At 35.5% G+C, this 16,474-nt stretch overlaps 1 protein-coding gene across 1 annotated transcript; it reads right to left on the reverse strand.

Annotated features, from left to right (window-relative positions):
• Positions 1 to 676: 676 nt before the first annotated feature.
• Positions 677 to 3,772, reverse strand: LOC114296176 (pentatricopeptide repeat-containing protein At4g21300). The gene has a single exon (XM_028240452.2). It carries the CDS (start codon positions 3,474 to 3,476, stop codon positions 903 to 905), a length of 2,574 nt encoding a protein of 857 aa, XP_028096253.2. The 5' UTR covers positions 3,477 to 3,772; the 3' UTR covers positions 677 to 902.
• Positions 3,773 to 16,474: the final 12,702 nt, after the last annotated feature.

Raw genomic sequence — 16,474 nt, forward strand, 5'->3', positions numbered from 1 at the left:
CTTTTAGGGGTTTTGGAGATGAATGGTTTTTGAGGGTGTGTTGAGAGGTGTGCATTTTAGTGGGTGTGAAATTTTTAGAAGGATAATTTTGGCATTATTTAGGTGGAGGAAAGAAATTTTAAGGGTTTTGAAATTTATAAGTAGGGATCTAAAGAAATAGAGGGTCTAAAGTAATAAGTAGAGTGCTAATAACAGCACTCTATTTAAATGTTGACAAGTTGATAATTTCATTGAAGATCTCTTTCTTGGAACTAGATCAAGAGCAATACATTGGACTGAGCACACATTTAAGGTGAGAAAGACATGAAAGGGAGACACTAATGACAGTATCAATTGCTGCAGCCTGCTTGTGTCACTTTTGTATGCATGGCATATTCTATGGCCTTGTTCATTTTTACTGAGGCCAGTCCAGCTTTGTCTATAGCATTGTTCATTATGTCCCTGGTCTTAGGGTTTCCATGACAGAAAGGTCCTTAAAACTTCTTCCTAATGTTTTGATCACAAATAATTTTTACACCTTACAACAAAATGAAAGCTCATATTTCATAAGGCAGTATGGTGCTCATTCCACAATAATACAATAAATAAAACATGAAATGAAGAAAGCAAATCTTTTAAGGATATGAAACCCAATTCATGTCAACAAAACCATCATTAATTACTTTAGGACACAGCATTTGTAAAATCTTATTTTTATTGTGTTAGGTTAAAACTGAGATACACTAAAGTAAAGAGATCAGGAAAGCTTCATGTGTTTGTATCCAAAGATAACAATAGAATCAGTATGGACACTGTAAAAAATAATTTCCTACTTCTCTAATTTTACATTTTACATAGATCACGAGAATTCTATATTCACTGTGGCATTCTTCTTTAAGCTATTGCCGCACTTACCTTGACGATCAACTCTTGACAGATGCTCCAATGGTTGTCGGGTGCATTAGGTAAGGTTGAGGAACATATCCCTCTTTTCTCATCTCTAGAAGAAGATTCTTCAACAATAGATATATATTGGCAGACCGAGGGTGGCTTTTGTCTTCGGCAACAAACATATGGGTAGCATTGTTCAGCTCAATCCAGCTATAACCAGGTACCTTCTGCACACCTCTATCCTTCATCATGCTTCGTGTTTTGAGGACACTCTCCCACTTTCCAGCATTAGCTTGTAGATTTGATAGCAATACATAGTAGCCTGAATTTTGTGGGTCCAATTCAAAAAGGTGTCTCGAAGCCAGTTCAGCAAGCTCAACATTACCATGAACCCGACACGCTCCAAGAAGTGTCCCCCAAACACCCGCATCTGCATCAAAGGGCATGCTCGTTATGATCTTAAATGCTTCGTCTAAACGACCAGCTCGCCCAAACAAATCAACCATACATGCATAGTGCTCTAACCGAGCTTCAATTCCGTACTCCTCGGTCATGCACTCAAAGTAGCTTTTTCCTTCATCGACTTGGCCAGCATGACCACAAGCAGATATTATGGCTAGAAAAGTGACATGGTCGGGCTGAAACCCTTCTTTCATCATTTCATGGAATAGATCAAGAGACTCCTTCAGGTGACCATGATTCCCATAAGCAGCAATGATACTATTCCACGAAACTTCATTCTTCCCTTTCATCGTCTCAAAAACACAGCGTGCTAGGTCCAAGTTTCCACATTTAGCATACATGTCTATTAGCGCACTTTCAGCGAAAAGATCAGAGGTTAACACACCTCTTATCATGAAACCATGAATCTCTTTTCCATAGCGGAGTGCTGGTACATTCGCACAAGCAGAAAGTGCAGCCGATATGCTGACAGCGTCATATTTAACTCCTTCTATACCCATTTGGCGGAAAAGATCAATGGCCTCATCAGGTTTGCCATTCTGGGAACAGCTCGTGATAATTGAGTTCCAACAAACAACGTCCTTTTCTTCTGTTCTTGTGAAAATTTTGTGAGCGAGATCAAGTCTTCCACATTTGGCATACATATCTGTGATAGCACTTCTCACATAACACCTTGCCTCTAAGCTGTTCTTGAGGATGTAACAATGTAACTCTTTACCCAGCTTCAGAGCAGCCAAACCAGAACAAGCAGGTATAACACTTGCCAGAGTAACTGCATTGGGTCTCATTTGCTCATGAAGCAACAACCGGAATATTTTTAAAGCATCCATATTCATTCCATTAAGCACATACCCTGAAATCATCGCCGAGCAAATTACAATATCTATTGCAGTGCCATGGTTGAAAACATTGCATGCCATCTTCACATCCCTGCACTTGAAGTATATATCAATAAGTGCACTCTTCAAAAACACATCCAAAGGCACACCATGCCTTACGATATAACCATGAATTTCCTTACCCATGTTTAAATTTGCTGATTCAGAAATCGATGGAAGAAAACTTGCAAAAGTGATTTTGTCCGGTTTGAAAGTAGAGGATATCATTTCACGAAACAAATCTGAAGCCTCACACATAAACCCATTTTGCACATACCCTCCAATCATCCCATTCCAAGCCACCATATCAGGTTGTGGCATAGCATCAAACAAATTGCGTGCATCAGATAAGCAACGGCATTTCGCATACATGGTAAGCAACGTGTTGGCCACCGGAGAATCCATCTCCAGGCCACATCTAACAACAAGCCCATGAAGCTGAGTACCAAATTTAATAATTCCTTCCGAGGCACAGACTGACAGAACACAAGCATATGTCACTGAATTAGGCCTAATTTCAGTGTTTCTCATTTCCATAAACAACCCAATAACATTACCTGAGTCGGCATTTTTCACATAACCATTAAGCATTACATTCCACAAAACACTATCTCTCTCAGGCATTTTATCAAACAAGCAACGAGCATCATCAATACAACCATTATCAGAGTAAAATTTCGTCAAAGAACTACCCACAAACACATCTGTCTCAAAACCCATCAACCAAATCATTTTATGAATCGATTTGGTCAAATGGACAGCATTCAAACCACCACAAGCCTTGAGTAAACAAGGAAAAGTGAATTTATCAGGACAACTTCCAAAACTCAACATCTTAAAGAAAAACAACAATGCAAATTCAAACCAACCCATCATAGTAAGCCCTCTAATCATCCAATTCCAAGGCGAGGCATATGACAAGTCAAGCTGATAAAACAAGTTATTGGCGTCTTTGAAGCGATCACAAAAAATATAGACACCCAAAACTTTTGTACCAACCAAACCCACATTGCAAAGTCCATTGACAATGATGTGGGCATGAACTTGTTGGCCATGTTTAAGCACAGAGTGGTCTGGACAAGCTAGCACGATAGATTTCAGTTTGGCCGCAAAAGTGTCCTCAGTGTTTGGGGAGAACCCAAATGGTTTTGTTGTTGTTGTGTTAATGCTTGGGATTTTTGCTTGGATGGAAGAGTTGGAACCACCCAATAAAGCAATGTGTGAAAAAGTTCTGATAAATGTTGGAGATAGATGTTTGTGATACATTGTGACTAAAATAATGCATCTTTGTGCATTTTACATTGAATTCTCTTTCAAACAATGGCAATTAATAATCTTTTTACGGGCTTCCAATTCCAAAAACTGAGTTCAGACCAATCGGTGCAGCAATCGATGATCTCTGCTTCAAAAACAATGGCAATCTTTTCCTCAGCTTCAATGAACTGAGAGTTCCAACCGATCAGTTTTCTATTGTTTTTCCAGATCTTGAGCGAAGAAGATAACATGTTCTGATTTTTCAATTGATCACTTGACTTGTGATCTCCCAAAATTCACCAATTGTTTTATTTAATTTAATTTTAAATTTAGATAAAAAGTTTGATGGGATATGAATCATCCTAATTATTTCATTGAATTTTTTTTCAATTTTTTTTTCACCTTTTAATTTTTTTTCCTTTAAAATTGATGAAAAAGTTCATGTCCAATGTAATATTTTTTTAAATGGGTAAATTACATTTTGTCCTTTTATTTTTGATTATTTTTTTTATGTTAACACGTAAAGTTTGTTTGTTAGTTTTTTTTTTTTTTTTTTTTTTCACTTTGACTCTTCATATTTAAAATTTTTCTAATTTACTTCTAAATTTAGCTTCTGTTTGAAATTAGACATAAAGTGTCACGATAACTATCGCATAATATAAAAAATATATATTATTATATTGATATTTGAGTTTGTGTTAAAGATGTGAAGTATATAAAATACAATATTTTTATGCCATGTAACTTTCAATGTGTTATTTTATGTCTATTTTTTAACAAAAATTAATTTTAAGAGTAAATTAAAAAAAACTTGAATCATGAAAGGGCAACAAAAAAAAAAAAAACTTTAAGAGCCAAAATAAAAAAGTTATCAAATATAAAAGAAACAAAATATAATTTATTCTTTTTTAGTTTTTGTCAAATTCAAATTTAATAAGTTGCAACTCGCTTACATGAAATCAGAATCGCTAGTAATCGCCGGTCAACCAGACGGTAGTGAATTCGTAAAGAATGAAAGAAAATGCGAAAAGATTGAAGACGAACAAGTAGCTTAGTAATCATTTGTTTGGATTTATCAGTCATGTTGGTTGCCCAAGAAAATGCTTTGATGTATTACTGCCAAGAGTTTTGATTTTTTTATATATTTAGAAAAAATAATTTCCAAGGGTATTAAGTTGGGTGCCCTAATACAATCTAACTAACGCTTATTAGGTGAGTTCAAATTTTTTTCAAAACCACTAGGTTGAGTCACAACCTATAAGTTGGTTGATAATAATCGATTCATTGCATAAAGCTAAGATCATTTCTGATTTGCGATGCATGTCTCACACTCCCAAGAACAAAAAAAAAAAAAAAATCAAAATCTAACACAACAGTTGGCGACTATGTTAGGAATATAGAGGCTTTCAACTTTTCATTTGCAAATCAATCTCCATCTTTGATCAACTAATTCTTTATCTTGTCTTACTAGCATTTTTGTTTTGTAGGTTGTCTTTTCCTTTTCATTTACTACTTTTTATTTATGAATGTTATAATGAAGAGTAATTATTGGGTGCTCCTAGAGCACGGCCACGTGGTGCTCCAAGAGTATTGTGATTAGTGAAGAAAGTGAAATTTATGCTTTTGTGTTGGGTGAAGAGATATAATATATGATGATTAGTGAAGAGTAGAAGCATGTGGCGTTCCAAGAGTATCCAATAATTTTTCTGTAATGAAAAGCTAATGAGAAGAATTACCCATGCAGGAGTGAATGTATGATAGGGTGAATGTATGTGCATGAGTGCAAATGCTAACATAAAATAGTCATTTTGGTGCATCCCCTTCCCTCGCTTTCATAAGCAAAATAAAATGAAGCATACACTTGACAATGGATGGAGCATGCTTGTTGATATATAAGTTCTTGGACAACTGCTTATCATCCTACTAAGTTAGAAAGGATATTTAAGTAGGGCTACCATCAAAGGCCTTAGTAAGTAAGGCTACCCATGAAAGGCCTTTGTTAGATACTGGTAATTCTAATTTTACTCTGCTCGAATCAACAACTTATGAATGTCGGTTGTAGGTTTGAAATTTTGGAAACTGAACCTTTTTAGGATTGCATTAGTCAACTCTAAAGCTCATATAGCATGTAGAATTTATTGAAGCGTTGGCCAAATCATGATACTGACTAGTACGTCTCGCCATGAATTTCAAAAACAAGCCAACCTTCTAGAGGAAGTGATACACCAATCACCTTACGGTCTCTTACTAACACCATTTTCCTGTTGCACCTCCCGCAAGGAAATAAATGGATCACAAGAAAGAAACCAAAAAAAGAATGGGAACTGAACAACTTGAGCAAGCCATCAGTTATAGTGAGCAAGCAACTTGTATTGCTAAAATAGCTAAGGCAACTTGAGCGGTTGGACTATGTATTTTGCTAATGTGTCTTGTTAAGATAAAAAAACACAACTAGATCATTTTCAAAAAACCATGGCAAAGGATCCTTATTTAGGGATGGTCACTGGTCGTGTTTGGAGAGGATTTGTAATAATCTACCCCCGCCCCGTTTCATGTCGTGTGCAAGGCAAAGCGGGGAGTGGCGGTAGCAGGGCGGGAGACAAGTTTTTCTACAAGTGGAAAAATAAAAATATTAATAAAAATTATAGTATATTATGAATAATAATTTATACTTAACAAGAATTATAACAAATCAAATAGAAAATAAATTATTAAAAATTAATATTAAGTATAATATTCTAGTATTTTAATTTTATTATAATGAAAAAAAATAGATTATATATGTTACATATATTTGATAAATATAATTGGTGAGGGTCAAGTAGAACAGTCCCTGCCCCACTTCCTCAATAAGGCAGGAAAAACTTGTGCGGGGCAGCACAAGGCGGGAAAAGATGCACATCCCCGTCCTTATCCTTTATATGTTCCCATTATGAGTATAACATATTTTAGGTCCTATAAGCATGAAATTCTTATCAATTGAAAATGGAATGCTTTCATACTCAACATTCCACTACAAGGATAAGGTTTTGAAAGGATAAACAGAGATATTAATCCTGACTTTTCCAACATAGATTGTTCAAAATGTACCTTCACTGTTGATTAGTAAATTTCTCACACGTAAAGCTGAAGACTCAGTCCGCCAACACGGCCATGGCATTAATTGTCCGAAAAGTATCATCATGTCAGAAATTCAGCTCTAAAGTGAAATTCAAGTTAATTTGATTGCTTATACATGATGACAGTAAGAAAGATTACAAATCTTCCTGTTAATATATGAAACATATATATTATATGATATTATTCTTTGCAAATATTCTATTGTATCTCTTCCATATTTAGATTATAGGCTCCTCCCTATTAGGTATATTCAATCTGTACCTTATTCTTTCCTTTCTATAGCACTCCTACGTAGTGTTATATATATCCATAGCTTTGTATGGTTTAGTACATCAATTGAATACAATTCTCTCTCTTTTCTCTCTCTCTCTCTTATTTTGTCATATGATTATTCTGTTTTCATAGTATCAGAGCCAAGGGTGAAAGTCCTTGATCCTCTTTCTTAATTCTGGCAGTACACAAACACTGCCCGCACAATGTCTCTATTCTTCTAAACCTGCCCACTAACCAAAATTGTCGAAATCAACTCCTGAATACATCAAACTCCTTTCATTCTTAGGAGTGCAATGGTACAAAAACCAAGGAAAGCTGAAGCCTCACGCACCCCCTCGCAGCGCCTAATCTTTCGCGCGTAATTCAACCCACAGCATGCACCAGCACGCGCCTCCTTAGCGCTCATGCATCCTTCTTCGCTGACGTCATCTCTAACGTCAACCCTACGTATGATACCCCTGAATTTTGTAAATTCCTTTAAGACCCTTACCTTTGGGTTGTTTCAATGAAAACCCTTGATTCCTCGTTTACTTACAATTTTAACCCTATAATTGAGAATTCGTCATGATCAGAACCATACGAACCTTAATCGATCCTGATAACTTATGAATCATTTCTAATACCCTAATAATAATTAATTAACTCCCTAATTATAGAATAGTTACTCAAAACCCTAGATTTTCAATTCTCATTAAGTTCGTTCAACTGATCGTCTTTTAATTTAAAAAAACAAAAAAAAAAGTTAAACTGAATTGTTTTCCCTAACTCTAATTTAATTAAATTCCACACTTAAATAAATATTCTAATTAAGCTCAAGCCCTCACATTTTATTTTAATTGCACATCAACCGCAAATTAAGCCTAACCCTAATTAGTTCATGTTTTAATACACAATTAGGGCCCTAATCACCCCCTCATTCCATTAGATCCTAACTAAATCCAAGACTATTCAATTCATTTGAAATCAATGGGCATTTTGGACATTTTACAACAAAATTCCTATAAATACACCACTACCCTCCACACATTTGCACATCAAACACCACACACACACACACTCACATGGCATAGAGAGAGAGGAAGAGGAGAAGAAGAAAGAGCTTTGGTGGTGAAGGAGGGAAAATAGAAGAATTCTTGCACAACCTTTTCCATAGGCATTCAAGTAAGGCACAACACAACCCTCTCTTTATTTTCTCATTCAAATACATGATCTTAGAGGTTTAATGTATCATTTTCAGATGTGTATTCATAGTGTTCTTGTGTTTGAATAAAATAATTAGTCTTGTTTCTTTCCTTCATTGTATTTTCACTTAATGGAAGCAAAACTATCTTTTCTGCCCACTTCTCACATTATTTCCAAAGGCATACCTTCATTCTAAAAATCTGAGTTATTTATATACTACTTAGAATGTTTTAATCATAAGAGAAGTAGAACATTACTCCTAGCTGCCCTCTTTTTCTATTACTCTTCTTATTTCAAGTTTTGTGCAAGAAAAACTAGTATTTTAAGCCCACTTTCAACAATTCTAGAAAAATGCAGAAACATCCTCTTGATCTCATTTTTATGTAAAAACTTTCCTTAAAGTGTTATCTTTAAACGAAAAATGGTTTTATCAAAAAAGAGTGAGTGGTTTAAGAGAAAAATCCTATTTCCATAATAGTCAACAAATTTGGACAATGCTAGAGTATTTCTTTAATAACTAAAAATCTAGAAAAGCTATCCCATTTTCGAAAGATGATTTAGAGACTACATAAAATTCTCTACAAATATAGAAAGGCCGACTTGGGAAAATCTAGAAATGTCTCTTAGATTGATATCTTTAAAGTGTGTCTAATTTGGAAATTTATATTTGTTGATGATTTGATACTTTTAATTTCACGAATATGATTCTTATCTCTTGTTTGGGCCATAATATGATATTTAAAATTTTGTGCCTATATTTCTTTACCATGGTGTTTTGATGATGTTCATACTTGTACAGAAATTATTGTCACAATAGCTTGTTCTAAACTTAACTTAAAATATCTAACTCATGGGGAAACTAAACATGGTTATCAGAATCCCGATCCGGATCTTACGATCCTACGATCTTACGATCCATTTGAGTACAATCGATCCGGATCATGTAAAAAACTCTTTGTAGATAGGATCTTTCGATCCTAGTAGTGGGATCTTATAGGATCGTGGAATCCCGATCCGAATCTGATCCTATCCGATCCAATTTATAAGCCTTGTTTTGTATTGTATGACATATTTTGTTGTAAATTTTATGTTTGTTGTCTAAATACCAATTTATGTCGTCAAAATAAATATTAAAAATTAAGTAGTATTGAATCAAATAGACTAAGAAAAACAAACTAGGAAACAAACATTCAAATATTGCGGTAATTTAAGAAAATTAAATAGTTGGAAAAACATACTTAGTTTTAGCGGAGTCTAAGAAGGGTAAGATGATTGCAACTTTATCCTAATTTTTGGAGAAATTATTTTTATGACTCGAATCCACTCCACTAGGGATGCTAACGACAAACCTTATCATTCGACTAAGCTACTCTTTTAGGTTCTTAATCTATTGTCATTTCCAATATTGTTAAATATTTTTTCTTCACTTTTTATGCATTATTGTACATTGTAAAGTATTTTGTTATAGAATTCTTCTTCTTCTTCACCTTCTTTTTTGATAAAATACAGAACTTTTACCGTCGGGTTTTCTATTGCATAATATTATATGTACATTTTACATGGAGTATTATATTTTTCACAATATCTTCACTTCTTTTTAATAGAATATAAGTTCATTTTGTGTATACTTTATAAGAAATATTTATTTAAATTAAATTATTATGTAATTTATCTTTTTCGGTAGGATCTTACGATCCTCGATCCGATTCTACGATCCGATCCTATAAACACCTCCAACGATCCAATGTAGGATCCCGATTTTAACAACCTTGAAACTAAATAGGGTGGTGTTGGATTTTCGAACACTTGAATAATGATGAGATGGTAATGTGTTAAGTATGAATTGATGAGACATATTCCCTAATTGAAAGAAAAGTCCTATGCAAGTAGTTGTTTCGAAACCCTTGAATGGACCGATTGTGTTTAAACCTTAGGTATTTATGACGGATAAGGTTGGAGGAGATTATGGACAAGACCCTTATTTTTGTCATCTCTTTTGAGGTCCTCGTTGGTGCTACGTAGTACATAACCATTGTAGGCATCCGGGATAAAGTCTGCAAAGCTACAAAAAAGGGGACATACTGAATAATCCGAGTCTAATTCTTATGATTGGGAGGATGAAATCTCTTTGGAAGATTTCTAGATTACTAACATCTAACCTTGTAATCATTTGTTATTGACTTGAATATCATATGCTTCATTACTTGTTTGTTATAATTGTGATTATGTATTGGATTTGGAAAAAATGACGGGGCGTGTTTGATTTTACTGGGCACTCCAAGCTCATGGCGTTTTATGTCAGGTATTGATGAAATTTATGCAGACAATGGCGAAGTAGAAACATTTGAAGACATATGACTATCCTAGAAGAATTAAGAATTAGTAATCATGTTTTGAGATTGTAAATGTTAAAACTCTTATCGTAATTAAGATACGATCTTGTAACTATTATTTTACTTATATATGCATATATTTTTTGTGAACTTATCCTTATCCTTCCGTTAACTTATGTAGACTTTGTGTTAATACCTTGTTAAGATCTAAAAAAAAAAAAAAAAAAAAAAAAAAAAAAGTAGCTTTGCTATTTAAGGAGATTGGACTTTGAAGGAAGACTATATTGACTCCTTCGATCTTTCCTATGATCTTACTTAGTTACTAACCAAAGAACTCATTAGTGACATTTCCTAGACTTGTAACCTGTATTTATTTGTTAATATATTCCTGATGTTCCTGATTTTTGGGTGTCACACTACGCGTCAGCACACCATCCGCCCAGCTCACCTAAGTCGCGCGCCTCTCTCAGCTTTACCTATCTAGCCTCTGTTTCATTTATTTACTTATATAACAAACCAAAACAAAAACAAATATATATATATATATATATATTATCTTATTTTTCTCCACCTTTTGCTTTCTATGGATCGTTTTGACATGGCCCAACCAATTTCCTTCAGTCTTGATGGTTCTAATTACACCGTTTAGGCTCAAGCCATGTCTAGTTCTCTCAAAGGAAAGAAGAAGTGGCATCTTGTCACTAGAGATACTGTCAAACCTGTCAAGAATACTGATGAACTTGTCTTTAAATATGAAGAACGACTTGATGATTGGAGTAGTAAAAACCATTAAGTCATCACATGGTGCCGCAACACTTCCATTGTCTCCATCAATCTTTAATTTGGGAGTTTTGACACAACCAAGGAAATATGGGATTTCCTAAAGATTCATTATAGTTCACTAACATCAACTTCTTAGCCAACTTCATCACATGCGCCAAGAGTTTAGTTGGTCTATCAATGTTTTTCTCTCCCAGATGTATGTCGTTTGGGATCAATTGTCTCTGTATGAACCTGAATGGAAATGCAAGGAAAATGCTAGTCAATTCTCCATATATTGAAATGAACAACTATTGATCTCCCTTTTGATGGCTCTTCGGGATTATTTCAAACATGTTCATGCTTCTCTTCTACACCGTCATCTGCTTCCAACCTTGGAACATGCCATCTCCAAGCTCATTTTTTAAGAAACTTGTCTTGGCTCTCGCAAAACTTCATAACTTCACAATGTTCTTGTAACTTCTCATCAGTCTAGCAAATTGTCCATTGCACAATCATGTACTCATTGTCATAGTTTTGACCAAGTTTACTTACATGTCCAATCCGAATTTGTAAGTGGTGTAACAAGACTGGTCCTAGCCATTATCAGAGTGGCTGCTTCAAAAATCCCAACCACCAACCACATGATAGTCGTTCCAAAATAGATCAATATCAATCCCATCACCACTATCAGCCCGCTGCACATTCTCATTCTTCTACTACTACTGCTATTGTTGCCACTACTACTCTGTCCTCCTCCTGTGTTGCCCATCTTGAGCCCAACCATGCATTCACCCTTCACGACATTGAATTCATAGTCAAACAAGTTCTCTCTACTTCTGGTCCACACTCTACTACTCTTCGTCGCCTCAAGTACCTCCTCATGGTTCTTTGATTTTGCTTGTTGTAATTATATGACATCTGATTCTACTATTTTCTTTTCTACCATGTCTACTTCTAATATTCGTGCCATGTACATTACTGATGGATCTCCTATGTATGTTAGCTATATAGGCCATGTTTATACTTTTGTTGTTTCCATTCCTAGCACTTACTTAATTCTTCATCTTACTCTCAACCTCATTTCTATTGGTTAACTTTATGATCTTGGTTGGTCTTACTGTTCTTTTTTCTTCCTCTAGTTCTATTGTGTAGAACCGCCAAACGGGAAAAACTCTTGGGATTGGCCATAAAAATGGGCATCTATGCCAGCTCAATCATTTTCACATTCCATCTCAACTCTCTCCTTTTACATTTGTTGTCTTCTTCTCCACCAATTGTACTCTCGACCTTTGGCATTCCTATCTAGGCCACGTGTCATTTAGTCATTTACGAAGTTTAGTGTCAAGCGGTTAGTTAGGTCATGTTACAAATAATTCAGAAAATTGTTTATCTTGTCAGCTTGCCAAACAACCATCTTTTACCATTTAATAAAAGTGTTTCAATGTCACATGCACCTTTTGATCCCATCCATTCTGATGTGTGGGGGCCCTCACCACTTTCTACCATTGGGGGATCTAAGTATTTTGTAATTTTTCGTGGATGATTTTACTTGATTTACATGGTTATTTTTAATGAAAAATCGTTCTGAATTATAACAATACTGCTATGATTTTGCCAATATGGTCAAGACATAATTTTCTTGCACCATAAAATTTTTCTTATTGACAATGCTCAAGAATATAAAGAAACCAATTTTTTAAAATTTCTCTATCAACATGGCACACACCCTCACTCCTCTTGTCCTAGCACCTCTCAACAGAGTGGTCGTGCCGAGTGCTAACATTGTCACCTTCTTGACACTATTCATGTTGTTTTAATATCTACCTCATGTTCAACGCATTTTTTGGGAGAGACAGTTATCACTGCTACTTACACTATTAATCATGTTTCCTCTCCCATCATCAATAATCAAACTCCATATAAGCGTCTCTATGGTAAGGCCCGGCTTATAATCAGCTTCATGTTTTTGGTTGTGCATGTTTTGTCGTATTACAGCCTCATGAACATAACAAATTAGAACCTCGAGCTCATCTTTGTTGTTTCTTAGGTATGGCATTGAACACAAAGGTTATCGTTTTTGGGATCTTATCTCTAAACTCCTTCGTGTCTCTAGACATGTCTTTTGGGAACACAAAATGTTATCCTCCATGTCTCCATTCCACAACTCTAATCCTCCCACTACACCTTTCTTTACTAATCCCTTTATTCCTTTATTTTCCGATGATGAGCTTGATATAGATAATGCTAATGAGCTTGCCAGAGGCCCGATCCCTTCTAGAGTCTAGCTCTTCTGATGGTCCTACATCTCCATCCCATGTTCCCAGTCCTTCTGTTACTAATCTTCCCATTGCTTTTGAAGTCCCTACATTCACTGATCATGTGAAGCTTCCCACTAAGTCCTCTACATCTCTTCACCACTCTATCCAGGTAAAAGAACCTTTTGTCCTACTTCGTGACTATGATTGTTATTCTACTAGTTTATCTCAACATGAACCTCACTCTTATCGTGAGGCTAGTACTAACCCACTTTGGCGACAAATAATGGCAGAAGAGTTACAAGCCTTGGACCAAACTGGCACATGGGATTTGGTTGACCTCCCCCTTAACGAGCCTTTGGTTAGTTGCAAATGGGTTTACAAGATTAAGACACATTCTAATGGGATTGTCAAACATTATAAAGCCCATCTAGTTGCTAAGGGCTTTACACAAGAGTATGGAATTGATTATGAAGAAAACTTTGCTCCGGTGGCTCGTCTCACCTTTGTTTGAAGTAGAGGTCATCAATGGGACTAATCGGGCTTACCCAGCCCACAACTATTGTGTCCACGTCCCATATATTAATGGATTTTTTTCGATTTTGACCAGTCAACAGGCTAGTATGGCCCAAGCTTATTTAAAAAAATATAAAATCACGTCCCACTCGTAAGCCCAAATCTTACAGGCCAAAATCAAACTGAACCAGGTTATACATTTTTTATTAGACTTATATTATTAAGTTCTACACATTTATTTTTTCTTTTTTCATAATTCATATGATCAAATAAATTAATACTATTAAAACAATCAAATTAAGGTATAAATTCACCAAATTAACAAATTATGACAATGACAATGTTATATATAAAATCTTGAGAGTTAGGAAGATATCACCAATCGCTGTCAAATTCAATTTTAACAAATTGTGTTTTGTGTTTTTTTTTTTTTTTTAAATACAATTTACATGGATAATATGGGCTGTCAAATGTTGTTGTTTTTTTAAATGGAACAGTATTGATTTTAATGGATTAAAATTGAATTTAACAATGTTATTTTTCTAGATTTACCCAGGTAGGTTTGTATGGGTTGGGTTCGTAGACAGGCTTCGGTTTCAAACCTTTGTTCAAAGCTCTAAATCATCTTCTATGGGATGGGATTGGATGGGCTGGGTAGTCAAGGGGGCTGGGATGAGTCATGGGACGAGTTGGACGAGTTGGGTAATACTAGATTTTTTGTCTGCGAGCCATTTGATGATCCCTAGTTCAAAGTTTACTTCTTGTTGCTGCCATTCAAAAATGGACATTATTTTAGATGGATGTCAAAAATGCCTTCTTGAATGGTTATTTTCAAGAGGAAGTCTATATACAACCACCTCCAAGATATCCTTACTTGCCTAATCAGATCTGTAAACTTCGAAAGACACTCTATGGACTCAAACAAGCTTCTCGTGCATGGTTTTCAAAGTTTAGTTCCACCATCCAGGCCCTTGGTTTCTCTTCCAGCTCTTATGATTCTGCTCTCTTTATCCGCAAATCTCAGCATGGTATTGTTCCTCTTCTTCTCTATGTAGATGATATGATTCTTGCCAGTAATGACGTTCACGAAATTTCTGTGCTCAAAAAGTCTCTTAGTGAACACTTTGAGATGAAGGATCTAGGTATTCTCAAATATTTCTTGGACCTTGAGATCTCCTCTAGCTCCGATTGCTATTATCTCTCTCAAGCCAAGTATGCTTTTGATCCTCTAGGAAAAGCTGGCCTCACTGATAACAAAACTGTCTCCCCTCCTCTCGAGCCTAATAGTTGCCTATCACCCCTAGATGGCACACCTCTTCCCAATGCCACCTTGTATCGACAGTTAGTGGGCAGTCTTGTTTATCTCACTATTACTCGACCTGACATTGCATATGTTGTCCACCCTGTTAGTCGAGTTTTGTCAGCTCCTTGATCTACACATTATGCTATTGTGCTCCGAATTCTTCGCTGTGTCAAAGGATCTTCATTTCATGGTCTCCAATACTCCTCTAGTTCTACACTCTCATTGCGTGCCTATTCAGATGCTGATTGGTCTGGTGATCTGACAGATCTTCACTGTACCACAAGATTCTGTTTCTTCTTGTGTCACTCTCTCATATGTTGGCGTAGCAAGAAACAAACCTTGGTCTCTCGCTCCAACACCAAATCCAAATATCGTGCTCTTGTTGATAACGCTTAGGAGCTCATTTAGCTTTGCTGGTTACTTTTAGATATAAGTGTTACTTCTTCCATTGCCACTTCTCTATACTATGACAATCGTAGTCCTATCCAAATTGCTCATAATGATATTTTCCATGATCAAACCAAACACATTGAGGTTGATTGTCATTTTGTTCGTCAACATGTTACTCAAGGCACTATTCATCTTCTTCCTATTTCTTTTGTTGATCAAATTGCTGACATCTTCAGCAAAACCCATCCACTAGGACGTTTTCAAAATTTGGTTTCCAAACTCAAGGCATTATTCTCTGTAAATATTCTATTGTATCTCTTTCATATTTAGATTATAGACTCCTCTCTATTAGGTATATTCAATCTTTACCTTTTTCTTCCCTTGCCCAACACTCGTACATAGCAAACATAGTTGTATATATACCCATAGTTTTGTGTTGTTAGTACATCAATTGAATACAATTCTCACTTTTCTCTTTCTCTTATTTTATCATATCATTATTCTGTTTTCACTTCCAGTAATTAGTCTCCTAATCTATCTACTTTATAATGATGCTCTTCTCTGCTTTTTTATAATCCAAATTAGAATGGATATTTCAAACACTACAAGCACTCGTTATGAGCACAAAACTATGCACACTATGGAAACAATTTCCAAGAGCATTTGAACCAAATGAGCCCAAACTAATACAGGGCCACTCCCATTCCATGGCTTGAATTCATTCAGTGTGCTAATCATAGTTTCAAGCAACATAAATTCATGAAGCAAGCAATGCCCAAATCGCAACTTTTTTCTACTACTTTCTAGAAATCAAGCAGGAAATAATAGAAAACAGTAGCTCCAAGTCTCACTCCACGGAGCCCGTTACTTTCATGT

The sequence above is a fragment of the Camellia sinensis genome, chromosome 2 (genome assembly GCF_055761805.1).
Source record: "Camellia sinensis isolate YWXY chromosome 2, ASM5576180v1, whole genome shotgun sequence".
Classification (NCBI taxonomy): Eukaryota; Viridiplantae; Streptophyta; class Magnoliopsida; order Ericales; family Theaceae; genus Camellia; species Camellia sinensis.